The sequence below is a fragment of the Pocillopora damicornis genome, chromosome 8 (genome assembly GCF_964200805.1).
Source record: "Pocillopora damicornis chromosome 8, jaPocDami1.2, whole genome shotgun sequence".
Taxonomy (NCBI): domain Eukaryota; kingdom Metazoa; phylum Cnidaria; class Anthozoa; order Scleractinia; family Pocilloporidae; genus Pocillopora; species Pocillopora damicornis.
In genome coordinates, this window is record NC_142677.1 from 7191323 (window position 1) to 7207606 (window position 16284).

Below are 16284 nucleotides of genomic sequence, written 5' to 3' on the forward strand. Positions count from 1 at the left end.
TATAGAAAGGAAGGAGGAAAGAAAGAGAGAGAAAGACTAAAAGACTGAATGAAGGAGTGAAGGTAAGTCGAAAGGTACGAAAAAGCAAACGGGATTACATGCCTAAAGAAACATTTTACGATCAATTCCGAAATCAGGGCGAGGACAATTTTTTTCTTAAAGTTTTTCTTTGTCCTGAAACAACTTTAAAACAAGGAAAGTTACGCGTTTATCCGTACATATGGCTTAACTTGAAAACATCTTTGACGCCCGAATACCGCCATAAGTTCTGAAAGGTCTCGCGATGCATATCCATGTTTTGAGGAGAACATTCAATTATTCCAGAGAAACTCAAGGAAATTAAAGATCATTCCATGGCCACTGGGTCTGTCTTTTTTCCAAGAATTATTTCTTACTCCTTCTATGACTTCTATCTATCTCTGTTCTCCAATAATACCGACAGGAAAAAGTGAATGAGATTGAATACAAGCCGGAAAGACCACATTTTTATTACCGGCTTCGGCAAATGTTTTACATATTTTGGTGAGAATTGAAGAGTGAGGTTATCGTGTCATCTCGGCAGCTTTTGTTTGTTATTTTTGCGTTTAAAGCCAGTTGACCTGCAGCAAACAAATCGAGAGATAAACTTGACATTGAGGTTTCTGCTTAACTGCATTTGCCCAGCAGTAGTGCAGTTTATACAAGAACGCTCTAATAACTCTACCAAATACAGAGCTGGTACGTTCGCCAACAGCTCTTTTTCAGAGCTTATTCACAGATGACGAGGGATAATTTTTTAAATGCCTTTCCTTCGTGTAAGAAAAATTGATAGAACGATGGCGCCACGATGGCTCACCAGCATTTCCACCTTTAATGTGGCATGCACTTCTCGTTGGCAGCCGGCGTTGATCACGACCTACTACAAAGTGACCCCTATTATATCGTGACGCAAATTCTATATCTAACATCCACGCCGCACAAAATTTCAAAGCTTTAAATGTTGCACATACATCCAACAGCGAGAAAATTGCACCCTCTACCGGCACTTAATTCCCCCAGTCCCTGTCCAACCTCTAATCGAACAAGGAAGCCCCTGTGTTTCTCTCGCGTGATCCTCTTTGGAGGATTTGAAATCAATAGGTCGTGTAATAGGAAAGATCTAATGTACATCTTCTTTAGACTACTGACATATCTGTTACTCTAGAACCTACCACTTCACTAGATTATCATGTGTGTTAATTAATCTCAGACTCCTAAGGAAGGGTTGAAAATCCATTTAATTTGGTAACTGGATTTGGCATCTTAGAAACATCTATATTTCAACAAACCATCTTGTTTACACGGGAACGCGGCTTGCATAAATTTATTTAGAGATGAACTCAAAGAAACTATAGTGGACATGAAATAACAGTTTTTCCTAGGACATCGTGCAACACAAGATTTAGAGCACGATCTTTCAGTCAATAAGTGTTTTGTATTCTTCCCTTTCTACCCATAGTTCAAGAAGAAGGTCATTTATGTTGAATCAATTTAAATAACAACTCAGGAGTCTTTCAGTCTGGTATCCTGTTTTTTGTTATTTCAAAATACTATCATTGACAAGTTTACAAATGATGTTTAAGGTGTTTAGTAATCAGTTGAATTCCACGACTTGTGAAACTTAAACTGAATTTCTTAAGGGGGGCGTTACATAAATGACAATTCTTAATCTAAGTATTGTTTGTGTCCATCAGAGCTTTAAAACTAGATACAAAAGATGTCTGAAAGAAGATATTAAAAAAGGGAACGTCACTTTTGTAATCGATTTTAGATCAGCTAATTTGAGCACGTAGGAGATTCAAAAACTGTTAGACAATTAACCTTCTTGGCTCTTATTACAAAGACAGAGTGACATGATAAACATTATACAGTAGTATCTATAAACCTACTAGAGCATAGGGCAAGTCATTTCAAGAATCTGCACGCATCTCGACCACAAACAAAGCACTAATAGTAATCTTGCACGCAGCTGAAAAAAAAAAAGAATCGTAGAGAGCAAGAACGAACACTTCTTCATAATTCTTCGAGCGCTGATGATTGAAATCGAACACTGATATCCGGAAGTCAAGCTTGTCCTAGCGAAGGAGATTGTTTAAGATACAGTGGAAAAATCTCAGACCTTTCTTTGGTGAGTAGTTACGAAAATTCAAGAAATCTTTAAGACTTATGTACAGAAAGATATTGTTTTACTAATGAAAGTCGCGTAGAATTTACAATTCTCACCGTAGAGCCATCGGCGTTACAGTGAAGAGAGACGAACGTTCAATTAATTCAAACATACATTGGTTAAGTTCCCTTAGCATCCATTTCCAAAGCTCAATGATGCCACGCATTTGAAATAATCATGCCCTTTTCTTGCCCCTGTGGTTTTGTAACTCGTTACTATAGTTTAAGATAATAAAGCATCGGAGACACCAAATTTGACCCGAAACAGGAAAGCCTCCTGAGATACAGTTGGTCGACGCACTCTTGCCACTTCAATTTGGAAGTATTCAAGGTAAATTCCAACAACCTTTGTGAGTTTATCGGCGCCAAGTTTTCCTACTATGAGTTTTACATCACTGGCTAACTCATCGGCGTCATCAGTGTGTGTAATCATCATGTCATGGTAACGCCTTAAATCAAATAATAAGTAATTTACACAATTGGCCGAGTTACTATTTTATATCTTGGTGGACAGCCAAAGCAATTTTCAAATCAAGCTTTACTTTCAAACAGGTCAGAGTTCCCAAAGCTGTCCATCTGGTACTTGTTAAGTTCAAAACCAAATATCACCATAATTCACTTGTTTAGAGGGGTTTTGTATACAGCTGACCGTTCAAACGCGTTTCCTTTGCTATTTCCGTCTTCTCTTAGGTTTCATAATATTGTTTTTAATGTTAAAGAATAGCCCACTAACGCAGCTGAGACCTTACGTCAAAAGAGAAATTATCAGTGATGGATTACTTGATGCTATTTTTTTCATCCTGTTTGTAAAGACCCTTTTCAGTACCCCGCAAAGTTCTCCTTAAAAAAAATTGTTTATCGGATTATTACGTTGTATATGTTAAAAGGACTGACAAACGCTTTAGAATTCTTCACTGGGTCACTATAAGGCCACTCAGGGCAGTTTTCTTCCAGGACTTCGTGTAAGAAACTCTTACAGCTGTACATGCTAGTGCGATTAAAAACCTCGATCAAGGCATCTTAAGATTTTTTACGTAGAATGAACGGCATGATGGAAGTCCAAGGGTTCTAAGTATCTCTAGAGCTTATGAAGGGAAACTTTGTGGCCGTAAGCTGCTACATACTGTAAAGCCATCAGCTGAAATGAAACACAGTTCCGTCATTATTACTACAGTTTCACTTTAAGCCTGTGTAATAAAGCTTAACAAATGTAAGACAATTGCCTATGTATCGGGAGGCTTTTAACAAATCCATATGTTTTGTGAAAGCAGCCATTTTTTTCACGTGCTATCTGATTCAAAGCATATCAGTGTTGATAGAAATGTTATCCTTTGTGGTGGTTTGCAAGCGAGGTTTATTCAAGACATGAAAAGTTTTGCACGTGCAAAGAGTCAAAACGTGATCTTCACGAGGGGAAGTGGGGAAAAAGATTCAGTCAAAATCATTTTAATAAGCTTAAAAGCCTTAATCAGATGATCATGATTTCTGTCTAAGCCTACTGACCAAGCCTCTGGGATACTAAGTGGATTTTATTTTAATCTTTTCTTTCCCTCTTGATCGTTTTGATAAGGTCAAGCGTTTTTCATCATCACAACTGATTGACGTTCGGCATATAATTTGTCTTAACAGCTGAACCTTGACACAGTGCGCCAGATCTCTAGATCTCTGTATTTTTAGTTCTCTGAGTCTCATATTTAATCATTTCAATGGTTCGGAAAATATTTAGTTTCAAATTGAAGGGACAACCTGACACTCACATGCGAATCTTGAGTCAATGCACGTGTCACCTGAATGAATGCAGTGTGCAGTGTGTCTTTCGAAGCTTTCCTTGTATGTAACATATAAGCATGTTTATTTAATCTTCGATCAGCTAACTTCAAACCACATCTGGGATTTTTTATATTTTACATATAACATTCCTGAAATATTGAATCTATTTCGAGTACATTTCTTCTTGGCTACGAAATGGCTTGATTCACTCACCCCTCACTGAGCGTGAATTCCCTTACATTGTTCGTACCCAAACCCCAGTTATATTTTTCGGCGAAATCCGTTGTGATAGCATCAACATTTTTTTTCTCAGATTTTTTTTTTTGACTCTTGTAACGGACTCTTCCGAAAGCGGGTATTGGTCGTAGTCTAAATTGAATGTTGAATTCGCACAATTTTCAATCTCCATTGAGATTCTTACGAACTCTTTTGGTAAAGAAACAGACGTTGGCAGTCGGACCTGACCTGTAACCTGAATTAGTGCTAAGTTCTGGAATCGAGAAACAGGGGGAAGAGAAACATTATTTTAAGTTTTAAGTTTCATACAATTTATATCTTCTTCTCCTCTCCCCATCCCAGAGATTAGCCCCTCAATTCGTTCTATTTTATCTCAGACCTGTTAGCAAGGGTTGATTTTCACGATATAATTTGTTTTGCCACTGAATGCCGCTTGTAAACCAGGAACTTCTGCTTAATGCTACGTACGTCTCATGCAAAAAGGATGGAGCAAAAGTAAGTCCCCACGAATACTAAACAGACACAGCTTTTTTATAAATGCATGGTACGAGGACTCGATAAGTATCACAAACTTAAAGATATTTCTCCGAGTGAAGAGCCACTAATTAACTGATTGTCAAGTAAACATTATCGCGGCGTGGGCCTTTTCAAACGTTTTCGTAATTTTAAAAGTTTCAATTCTGTGCTCACAAAACACATGCGCCATTAAGTGGCTCACTTTCGTATGCGCTTCTCTGATTGGTTGAGTCCACGTGGTGTTATTGTATTCCGCGTCTGTTTGGACACGGGTCGTGACCTTCCTTATTTCACACAATGAATAACTCTCACTGCAGCGTCAATTACATGTTACGGTCCGCTTAAGCGGGAGCGTCAATCCAATTTCTAACCAGAATATTTTTCTTGTATTTCACCATAAAGCAGATAAAGTTCCCTTACAATTTTTTTTCATACCCGCAGTTTCAGGTATATTAAGGATTGCGAAGCTCAGAGAGGGTAAAAGACAATAGATGTCTCGAGAGGCAGATGTGCTTATTGTTAGCAAGTCGCTTTTGGCAGCTGCGTCGCCCGCGTGTTGTGGAATTTGCATACCGTACGGTGACTGTATGTCGCACATTTTATATCCACAATGTACTTTAAATAGTCGGTTTTTGAAAAATAAAGGTGTCTCCGAACTTTTGACGGGATGAAACAAGATTTTTGTGCCCCTGCGTGACGGCGAAAATAGTCTTAAGCATGAGTCATCTTGCAACAAACAATGGTCGAAATTTAAGAACAATACATCTGACTCTCGCGCGTTTGTTGACGGACTATTACAAATCTGTCAATTGTTTGAAGGGCAAGTCGAGGCGAGTTCAGTCACAAGTGTGTTATCTGCTTGTACCACGCGGTCTTCAAAACACGTATCGATTTCAATTCATCCGAAATGCATATTCGCCTCTGTCGTCAGCCAGCGTGGGAACAAAATACCTTCACAGAAAGAGTTAAAGAGCTTTGCGTCAAGGTAGGAAAACAATCCTGTTTTTGAACGGATATATTTTGTCAAACGTAGGAGATGAGACAGATTTTCGGTAATTGAAAATTTCTGCTTTTGTTCGAAGACAGTAAATTGCTTGAGGCTGTCACGTCGAACCGAGAAGGAGGAGTGTGTGCTGTTTTCCAGAGCCTTTCTTCACACACTATGAAAATGTTGTTCGTTGGGGATTTTTTTTAAGCATTACAAAGGAATTTTATTGACATAGAAGTGCTATGCCACTCAGTCAAATGCTTGTTTAGAGTGAAGGCATCGAATTAGAGAGAGCTCTGTTCGGACCACACACCGAAACCTGTGAAGGAGGAAAAAATGGTAAACACGTCGGGAGGTTTTTTTTGTGGAACCACTCTGAATTACTACAACGGAAATTGGGTCAATAATTTCCTAATCTACGCAACGTAAAAATCAGATGAACATATTAAACCATAGTGCGTTTGACCTTGTAAGTGAAATCAAAACCTGTTTCAATCTAATCGAATTCAGGGTTTTGTTATATATTCTAGAAAGTTTTTAAATTCCTCACAGCAATGTGCGTAGAGGAGAACTATTGTTGTTTATTTTCATAACTGAGGTCGGCTTAACAACATCCGTAGCTCGGCAGACTAAACGGTGTTCCACATGTGTATTTTTGCGATTCCATTTTAGAATGACAGTCACATCGCCTGTGTTAATTCCTTTTTTGATCTGATTTATAGCTTTTTAAGCTTTACTTCATCGTATGCTTGAACTTCAGTTTCATGTGTGAGGCATTTTTAAAAAAATGCACTCTTGTGATATTTTTCAGTTGCCCGAAATTTACATTTTTACTTGCGGGTGGGCTGTGTTGTCAATATCTGCCAGGCTGGAAGGCAACTCGAGAGGATGTCTGTAACTTATTTGAAAATGAAAGTTGCTTCTTAACTACAATGTAATATCACTTGTAATCGAGTTTCTTCTCTAATTGAAATAGTAGGGTGATTTCATCCTTATTTATAGATTACAGAACATTTATCAACACTGATTTTAATTCGAGGGAAAGGAAGGGAATTTTTTAAACGGGTCAAAAGCTTTAAATATAATTTTTATTTCGCCATTACCGCGATTGCCTTTGCTTAACTAAAACCAGATGATTTGGTTCTAGGGTTTAAAGTTTTAACATTCGATTTTCCCATAGCCAGTGGTAGATTGTTTTCGATTTCAAATGTTTTCAACAAGATTTATCTAAACAGCCTTTGAATAAACAGGCATTAGCTTGTCGAAACGGAGTTCTTGAGCTCTAAGAATACGGAGAAAACCGTTTCTAATCTATGAATTTCTAGAAAGCAACGTGTATCTGGCGGCCTATTTATAGACAGAAAGGTACAATAACCTTGAGTGTTTCTTAATATCAAGATTGGAATTAATGGTATTTTTATCTTTGTGAATTAATTTGCGTAAGAAAACATGCGAAATTTTCACAAGTTTCTCGGTGGCTCTTTATCAAAATATAGTCTGTGCTTCATGCTCAGGGCCATTTTTATCTGTTACTTGAAGAATCACTGGCGACTTTCAGATCAGGGAAGAGATCTGTGTCCTGTTAAGGAAATTAAATGCTTCGTTGCACTCGAGGATATCGGCAGAAACTCGGCCCTTGCGAGTAGTAAAGAGGAAAACATCGATTTATTACGTAGTAAGAATGGTTTTCAAATGAAAGATAGTAAGGAAAGCGTGTGTGGAACCTGTCGGAACTATTCCGCTGTCAACAAGCGTGTGCACCTCTTAATTTCTCCCTCAAGGAAGGGAGAATTTTTTCGTAATATTACCTTTTTTTGTAACATTTGTCACAATTCCAAAATCCAGGATCTCGTCACTCACAAGCTCTCAGGGACCTATAAGGACCTTAGCAATCAACTTTTTAATCTAACGAGACTTCGTCTTTTATTTCGTCTGACCTATTTCCGGAATGTCTAGTGCAAGCTCGGAAGAAAAAAATCTCTCTCACCATTCCGAGATTTTTGCAAAAGCATTCAGGCACAATGCAACTCTTAGTAACTGAGAGCATTCTTTATGACATCCATCTTGGTCGAATATGTTTCGTCTTCACTGGCGACCAGTCTAAAGGTCCAATCTCTCTGAATTAATTGCTCCAATTAGTTAGTCCGTTGTTACCTGTGAAAAAGAAATACTTGTTCTCTTGAGTATGCACTTCAAACGCTGCATAAGTGAAAGTACAGCTTAGTAACAGAATATCGTGGACGACCGCGGCTGGTTTTCAGGACGAGGATTCAATTTTTCAGTTGCACATTATTAGCAACCTCACCTAATTCTGCTGAATTGTTTCCTTTTTTTCACTGTGGCATCTCCTTTCGGTTTTATTTGTTGCTAGGAATGTTTCAATCGGTCCCTTGTTTACAACATCGTGGAACTCGGTACTTGAAGCTGAAGGTCAAAATTAATTGATAAATCAAATTAATGTCAAAATGACTCGGTCGTGAGAAAAAAGTTGAGAGGAGTTGAACAGATTTGACGACTGCAGCTGTTTGACTATGTTGAGAATGATTGCAATTTAGAATTAGTTTTTACGGAAATTCTGGTGGTTCGCTCCCCAAACAGAAACACACTTCATTTTTGTTCTGTAAAAATGGTCGTCGGCTAAAATAGGAAACACTCAGAGGAAAAGGCATCGAATATAAATGAGCGATTCATTCTTTGAGCATTCAGACGCGACATTTTTCTTCTGTTCAAAGTCTTTCAACGCTGAAGTTGCAGAGCCGGTCGAGAGTGATTTAGCGCGAAGATCACTTGATGGGAAGAAAGTGACTGCGGTAGTCGTTTATAGTGTGGTTCGATTAGCGAAACGATGATATGTGATTAAAATTAGCTGCTTTAGTAAGTGTGCTATTGTTGAATGAAGCATAGAAGTGTGGATCATCTCGTTATTAATATAGTAAGGAAGATGTTGTTACTGTGGCAACAGAACTTGATCAGCAGATTTAGGATTGTTCCCGCCAAAGGGCGGTTATTTCACCTCACTCGGCGCCCTTCATAAAGGGAAAACTTGTGTTCTTACATCAGACATTCAATATGAGAAAGTTCGTTGGCGAAAATGGTTTTGGCGCCTTTAGCTAAACAAATATGTACAGACGGTTTTTACACTCGACTGTGAAAACAATGTCGTTATCTTTATTGGCGCGCTCAAGAGTTTTATTCCCCAGGCAAAGAGCAGAGAGTCGTGTCAGCCGCCATCAAATCCTCAAGTTCCAACTGTTTTTTTTCTACTTGGTAGCCCAATTGCAAGCTCGTAAATTTGGTCTCGCCTATAATCTAGACGAAAATAACCTAAACGGTGACCTTTAGGTTAACATGGGCGTGGAAATTTTTGTAATAGATGCAAATTTTGACGATATGCGGACAGCTATTGAACTTGTTAAAAAGATTGGCCCGATGCTTATTATTTCAAATTCTTAAAGATAATATTTATGTAAGGCCAACGTCAACTTCATGGGGCGAGATTCAGGAGAATGAATTTCACCAACAGAAGGTAAAATCAACATTGCTTTAAAAGGCTGTTCTTAACTTTGCGTTGAATGCGACCACCAGCGGTAAGTCTAACATAGAGGCCTTACATCAGTTCACAACAGGTTAAAACTGACCAGAACAGAACGGTTGGGCCATTAAGTTGAAATAGCGCGCCAGCGGAACTCAAAAACGTTTGGTACATGTAGATATCTCATACCTCCAGATCACTTGTTGTTGTTGGTAGCAGACTGTTTGTTGCGCAGTTAGGTGAGTAGATGTAGAAATAGCGTTTGTATTGTTGCGGGTAGACGATTTTAACCGTTTTATCAAAGGCGTATCAGTTCGTACAATTCTGTGATTCGTGTGGTTATGTGGTTAATTCGAACCAGCCACATTTACTGCGGTTCAGTTCTAAAGAACTCAGTATTTCTACGCTAGTTTCTTTAGGAGAATAATTTTGTGCACGTGCCAAATGCACAATATTATGTTCATTTGGCGGACGTGAGCTTCAGCCGGGAACTGTTCGTTTGATTTAAATTATTTCGTCTACTAATGTTAACCAAATGTTTCGAACGTCCTTCGTCTTCGTTCACTGTGTGCGCTGGCTGCCATCCAATCGAGAGCGTGTATTAATGTTACTGTGACAAAATTTAGGAGGACAAACCTAATTTCAAACTTAACGACGGAAATGAAAATTATTCCAGATGCTCAAATTTTTTTTCATGATTCTGCGCCCTAAGCTACCATGTGTTATGCTTGTTAGAAAAGGCTCAAAGTCGAATTTTAAAAAATTGATAATTGATAATTTCTCAAAATAGAGGGTCCATGGCGTTCCTGTTTTAGTTTTCAGATGTTTTAATTCTGTCGTGTAGTCGTTTTATGAAATGACGATATCTTTAAGTTTTGTCAGCGGCTTGCATCAGGAAATGTAGATGTGTACAATAAAGGGGCCCATATTGGTCCATATCTCGTTCTTCGGCAACAGTGAAGTATAAGTACTTAAGACAGATTTTCTCATCATTTGTTGTGCAGTTTGTTGAGATTTTGAGAGAGTCTGAAATTAGTTTTTATCCACAATGACTGCGTCTTAGGGCAAAGTAAATGTTTCCTAAGCAGATTTGGGTATTATGGAAAGCTGAAAAGGGCTTCCTTGCATAGGGTTTCTGTGCTGTTTTGGAGGCCGCGCCCTGAAACCTCTTGTTACTCACGTAAGGGATCACAATTTATCGCTTTGGAATATTAACCAACAGTATATTTAAAGTACTATTTGCTTTATATTTGTTTGAATTTATTATGGCCAATTGGAGTATCGTTGCAGAGGTACAAGAAGATGAGGAAAATATCGTTCTGTTCGTACGCTAAGTTCGTTGTTTAAAAGCTATGTTGGTAGCTTATTCACCTGTGTGTCGGTGCAACAGAGTAATGTACAAACCGGAATATTGGCGCACATTAACATCACTTTTAAAAGGTTGAAGGAATACGTATGTGATAAGCATTTGTAATAAAGACTGGGGAAAGTTGTAGAATGCGGTCCCACGTGATTCGCGGCTTTTATAAACATCCGGACCAATATTTTCACGATCGAACTACTTAAGACAAAAAGGAATTCAGATTTTGAGCCGAAAAGAAAGTGAGCTTTGCCGTGAATATCAAATGAATTAATTTTTCGTAGCTCAAAGGATTGCTATATTGATGAGTTCAAGGGGTTTTTGAACCAGCGCCAAGCTTTTGGAAACGTGCTCGTGAAAGTTTATCGACTGGTGCCTAATAGAATCTTTTTTACCCTGAGCTAAGCCCTTCTTGTCACGACACAGTTGATAGAAATCTTTTTCAGGGTTATTTTTCTGGTGACCATATTCTTCAACAAAGATCTTTTATTTGATAAATTTCCTTAGACGCTGAAGATAAAGAAAAGATTGATTCAAAAGCCTGTTAAATGCGACACCTGGAACACAACGCAACGCATGTTCAGCGGCAAACCTGCCAATCAACGTCGTGCTCTTGTGGTTTTCCCACGGTATTTTCCCGCGCATAGTGCTACTGATCTAACGGGTTTATCTACGGGTCCTGTGCTTTTTTCAAAGTGCTAATTAAGATTATCTGAATAGGAAGTCCTGTAACTCTTGAGAAACCAACATTTCGTTATTCTGTCATCAATAGAGCCTATTTAGTATTGGTCGTGGGAAATTGAAAATTCCTCAATATGGTGACAAGCTACATTAGCGACTAATATTGGCAGGCCGCTTATGTATGGTCGAATTAAGTTTAAGTCGCTGCCTAATCGATCGAGGCAAATTTCGTGGGCTTTGCTCCAGATGAGATAGAAAAGAAGGCACCAAACGGAACTGAAAATAATACACTGTTACTGTTGAAGTAAGTCTCACATTCGGATCTTTTTTAGTGCCCGGCTTGCTTTAAGAACCTGTTTTCTATAAGTTGTTCATGAATTTTCTGTCAACAGAACTAAGGAGTTTTGGCGCAGTCTTGAGAGAGAAAGATCTTTCTATTGTGATTAGTTTGGATCAATTTAATCAGTTACCCATTGCTATTAAAAAAAACTGAGAGGCCAAAATTGTTTCACCATAGGGTAGCACGCTCTCCTCGAGTGTTCGTTTTGTTGTTAATTTTCTCGCGGTCTTTTTTCCCGCCAATTGTCTGTCACAAAACTATCAACTATGTGCAAATGACTACAGGTGGCCGTAGTTTATTGTGTCTTTTGTAGAACAATTCTCTGGGGTAATTTTTAGGAAACAAAGTTAAGTTATAATCCACAGATCTAAGATAAAGTGTGAGTTTAAGTCGGGTTTCTATCATGAATTTCATATTTTTGAATTTTATACTTGTTTTCGAAACCGAAAACACGTTGTGTACGTAAGTTTAACGAAAGCGAAAATATTGTAACTTCGAGATGTCGCCTTTCGGTACATAGATTTGCGAGACTACTGCATCTACCATTTTCCCACAGTTGGCGTGTTAGTTCGACTCCGTCAACCGTTATAAAAAGGAGTCCACTTTCAAACAAACCCTCGGCAAACTTGCTTGATTCTTTTGAAATGTCAACGTCACTAAGAGATTTACGTCAGTTTGAACAAGGAGAGTCATTGAACCCTGACGTTTTTTTTTTTTTTTTTCATATTTGGTTCGACCGATATTTGCAGAGCACGTTGATACTTTTAGACGCTTTTCGTTGTCGCTTTTAACGAGCTTTTCGCTAGCTTTATTCAATGTATTTGAAATGAGTCCTGTTTGTTTGTCTTCCTTTGTGGCCATACGAAGCCATTTGAAGTCGAAGGTCCGTATGGAATTCAACTGTCAGTGTCGTCATCTCAGCCCATTTCGTTTGAAATATTAACTTATTTTCCAATGGAGTCGTCAATAAGAGGATGCTCTTTTAAATTAGGACGGCTGCGAAAGGTATGCTCACAGTAAATCTGTCAGTACCATTTTACACTGATAGAGCGAAAGGACTTAAGTGGGGTTTTTCAAATTTCTAAGTGTACATGTAAAGTTGTCATGTTTTTACACATTGATTATGCGGTCCGTGTTAATGTGGTGATGTGTAAAGAGGTTAAGCCAATTTCCTGTTTTTCAAAGGATATCAAAATATTGATTTTTCCCTATTCCGAGACCGCCATGGAGTTGTTATTCAAATTTTATCCATCAGGGTAGGATGATTTTTCTCGTGAAGAGGCGAATGGTTTAGATGGCTGCTTGAAAATTATATTCTGGTTGGTCATTCAAGTAAAACGAACCTTTCTGAGTATTGTTTTAATGATTTCCATTCCTCAACTACCTTCCTTTGAAAGGATTTCTATAGCGTGTATTCTTGTGGTCATAAGTGAATCACACCAATGGTATTGTATTTGTAACATAAAGACTGTATATGAATTAATTTTCATTTATTTTCAGTATTTTGCTTGCGTAGAATAGCCTAATTGTGCCAGTTTGCAAGGGTTCCCCTTGCTTTTTCTGCACAATGTTTGATTTATTTTTTCTCTCCGCTTCCAACAGAATTTAACGGGATTTTAAGTTGACCGAAGGAGCACGAATGGCTGAGAGGAACTTTTCTGATAGCGACAAAGGGGACTGTGTGACAGTGTTAACGATTGAGGAAGAAGGTTCAAATTTTAAGCGGAGTGACTGCATTAAAACCGATCGTCCTCGACAGCTTGAGGAAATACAAAGTGAAACAGTACGAGTAAAAATACTCCTTCAAGACAATAAGGAAAATGACGATGCAAAAACTGATGAAATTCAAAGAGCGGAACACGAAAGCTCTACTTCCGCGGAACAAGAAGAGTTAGGCAATTCAGCGGGAGGTCGTTATAACGAACAACCATGTGGAGAGAGTGCAGCGGAAATAGCTCCAATGATAGAAAAGGATAGACTGAATGAAAATACAGATCTAGAACTTACCGTAACAGCCGCCATAGAAGAAAAAGAAATTTTACTCGAAGGCGAAACCACCATTGTGAATATGGCGGACCAAGCTGAAAGCGTTTGTATCGAGATGGAAAGTACAGCGGATACAGAGGGAAAAGATACTGAAAAAAGTTGTGATAAGTCACCTTCGGACACAACAACTCTATACTTCTCTGAAAGCGACAGCGCAGAGGTTGAAAGTGATGTTTGTAGGATATGCCATAGTAACGACGAGATTGAAATCTTAATTAGCCCCTGTCTGTGTACTGGATCTGTTAAGTTCGTACATCATTCGTGTTTAATGAGCTGGCTACAGAGAGCCGTTATGAGCAAATGTGAACTGTGTTTGTACCCGCTAGCGGTCAAACGAAAGAGGAAGCCGTTTAGCAAGGTGAGTTTGCTATTTAGGTCTCTGATTGAAATATAGGAGTATTTTTCGGGCCCTTGCGCGTTTAATTTGCCCCGTTAGCACTTTCACTGATCCCCAGCTGTGAATGCTGTGGATTCTATGTCCGTGTAAATGTGCACTCTTTGTCAAGTGTTTATTGCACAAAACCCATTTAGATGGCTGAAAATGGCTGTACACAGTTTTCGTTTTTTAAACTTGATAGTTTGTATTTAGAGCCAATCAGCTGAATCGCTTAAACAGACCAAGCTATCAGCTTCATAATTTTGAATTTCCTCGGGTTTTTTCTCGGCATCCGTAGCTTTGAGAGGAACATACACAATTCCTGCTATTCCCCTGTCAGATTTGCTTCCATTTTCGAGAAAGTCTGTTTTAGCAAACGAAACAAAAAAAAATTTGCGCGCTCAAAACTCCTAACGTCCAACTAGCGACACTCGATAAGAATTCATTAAGAAACATGGTAAACAAACAGTGTGGAACGACAGGTGGTCTATTGTTTAATCATGAACATCCCTCGTTTATCTGTTGTGGTTTTCAAGGTCGTTGTTGTCTTAAAGTGCAGAATATTAGGATACGTGCAGTTGGTTTTGCTATGTTCATGTTCCTTGCTAGAATGTGGTCGGATCTTCCCAGAACTACATTTAGCAACCGCGTAAACAGCCTATATACCAATACAGGGTATGTTAGTATATACGCAAACAGAGGATAGCGTTGAAGACACTCTGATTGGCTAGTAAAACTCTTGCTTTCCCTCCCTATTCACCTCTTAGCAACTCGTGCGGGATTTGCGCACGAAAGTAATCGTTACAGGAATAAATTAGTTAAGATCTTTTTTTTGTGCTATATTATCTCTCACTGTCTTCTTATATTCTTAAACAACCATCCACCTCAGTGTACCTGGCGTATGATGACAGTTGTTATATGTGGGTGCTAGCTGAGGGGAAATTTAGATCAAATCCGGAATTTTTTTGCCCATTCGTGTGGCTTGCAATTTCTGGCTAACGCGTCATATCTTTTTCCCTTTATTAGTGGCGTCTCCCAGAAGACAAGCCTTTTCCCATACTGTGGCTGTTAACGTTTGTCATAGCTATGACGCTGAACGTGGCCTCCATAGCTAAAGACGGCAGCCAGAGGTGCGTGTCTAATCCGTGTATCATTTTCTACGTGGTGGGTTCCGCTGGAGCGCTTCTAGGACTCGCTTTCTTCTACCGCTGGCTGCGCAAGACCGTGTGCTACGTCTCCAAATGGATTGCACTCAACCAAGAATGGACGTTAGTGGGTCCACCAGACTTGAGGACTCAGATGGGGCAAACAAATCTTGCCTACTCCACAAAATCGCTTTCAGAGACTGAGACAACTCAAGAACAGATTGCGTAGTCAGTAGTGTTTCAATGTTGGAAAGACAACACTGTGTACCGCCCTTCTTTTGCCTTGGGTACCTCGTGGTCTTCGACTTAAAACCTCTTCCACTATACGTCGTATCCCTGAAATTACCTATAAAACTTTGTTTAAATGTGATTGTTCATTATGCCCTCAATGACTTTGAAGATTGATTTTTTTCAGTCTGTTACTCGAAAGTATGCCCGAAGGCATATTCTTAAAACAAAAATTAAAGAGTAGAGGAGCAGGTTCTGGAAACCTAACCAGTCTGTTTTGTACCTTTAACTGACAGTGTTAGTGTATAATTTTCAAAAGTTTTGAAACTCTCATCTTTAGTGAAAGCAGAACTGCTTCTCGGGGCGTTAAGTTACCGGGACCTTTGAGAAACGGGCCCCAGGCCACTGAGAAAGACCCGGAGATTTCAAAGATCTCCTGAACCAAAATAAAGTAAATGTAGTTTAAAATTTATCGACACTCCAACTCTTTAATTTATTTTCAAACGTGAAGTTCTTCTGCTGAATTTATACAGTTCATCCACTGACGTTATAAAGCAATTTTAAGATATTAAATTATACTTAAATTATTGAAAGATCTATGAAAAATTCAAGCATGATACAAAATGAAAAATACGTTCACTATATATTTTGAAAGAGTGATAATTTCAAGAGATTACTGAAGTTTATAATTATTGTTAAAGAAGCTATATTTCAAATGTTTACGATTACTGTACATGTGTTTGGTTGAGTTTTGAATAAAATGGGAAAAGCGCAACGTTTTGACGAGGCATCATATGTTTAGTCCTTGACATGCTAACATAAAAATGAAAGTTCTCCATACTGTTCTGTGTACATTTTCCATGGTACTTCCAGGAGGAATT

At 38.6% G+C, this 16284-nt stretch overlaps 1 protein-coding gene and 1 long non-coding RNA gene across 12 annotated transcripts; one reads left to right on the top strand and one right to left on the bottom strand.

Moving 5' to 3' along the window:
• The first annotated feature begins 1845 nt into the window (after positions 1-1845).
• LOC113680197 (uncharacterized) lies at positions 1846-16178 on the top strand. Of its 11 annotated transcripts, none has more exons than XM_089180081.1 (4): positions 5579-5692; positions 5790-6164; positions 13211-14012; positions 15057-16178. In XM_089180081.1, exons 3-4 carry the CDS (start codon positions 13248-13250, stop codon positions 15402-15404), a joined length of 1113 nt encoding a protein of 370 aa, XP_089036207.1. In that variant the 5' UTR covers positions 5579-5692; positions 5790-6164; positions 13211-13247; the 3' UTR covers positions 15405-16178. The 11 variants fall into 11 exon arrangements, with proteins under 11 accessions (XP_027053005.2, XP_027053003.2, XP_089036207.1 ...); XM_089180080.1 differs by lacking the exons at positions 5579-5692; positions 5790-6164 and adding exons at positions 9113-9221; positions 9312-9466; XM_027197204.2 differs by lacking the exons at positions 5579-5692; positions 5790-6164 and adding an exon at positions 1846-2146.
• Positions 7711-9540, bottom strand: LOC149041205 (uncharacterized). Its single transcript, XR_016179081.1, has 3 exons — positions 9417-9540; positions 8001-8119; positions 7711-7849 (listed from the first exon to the last, which is right to left on the bottom strand). It is a non-coding gene; the product is annotated as an uncharacterized LOC149041205 (long non-coding RNA).
• Positions 16179-16284: the final 106 nt, after the last annotated feature.

Coding starts and splice junctions, on each gene's coding strand:
- LOC113680197 (XM_027197204.2), top strand. CDS start 13,248: ATGGCTGAGAGGAACTTTTCTGATAGCGACAAAGGGGACTGTGTGACA. Junction 14,013..15,056: donor AGAGGAAGCCGTTTAGCAAG/GTGAGTTTGCTA, acceptor TCCCTTTATTAG/TGGCGTCTCCCAGAAGACAA.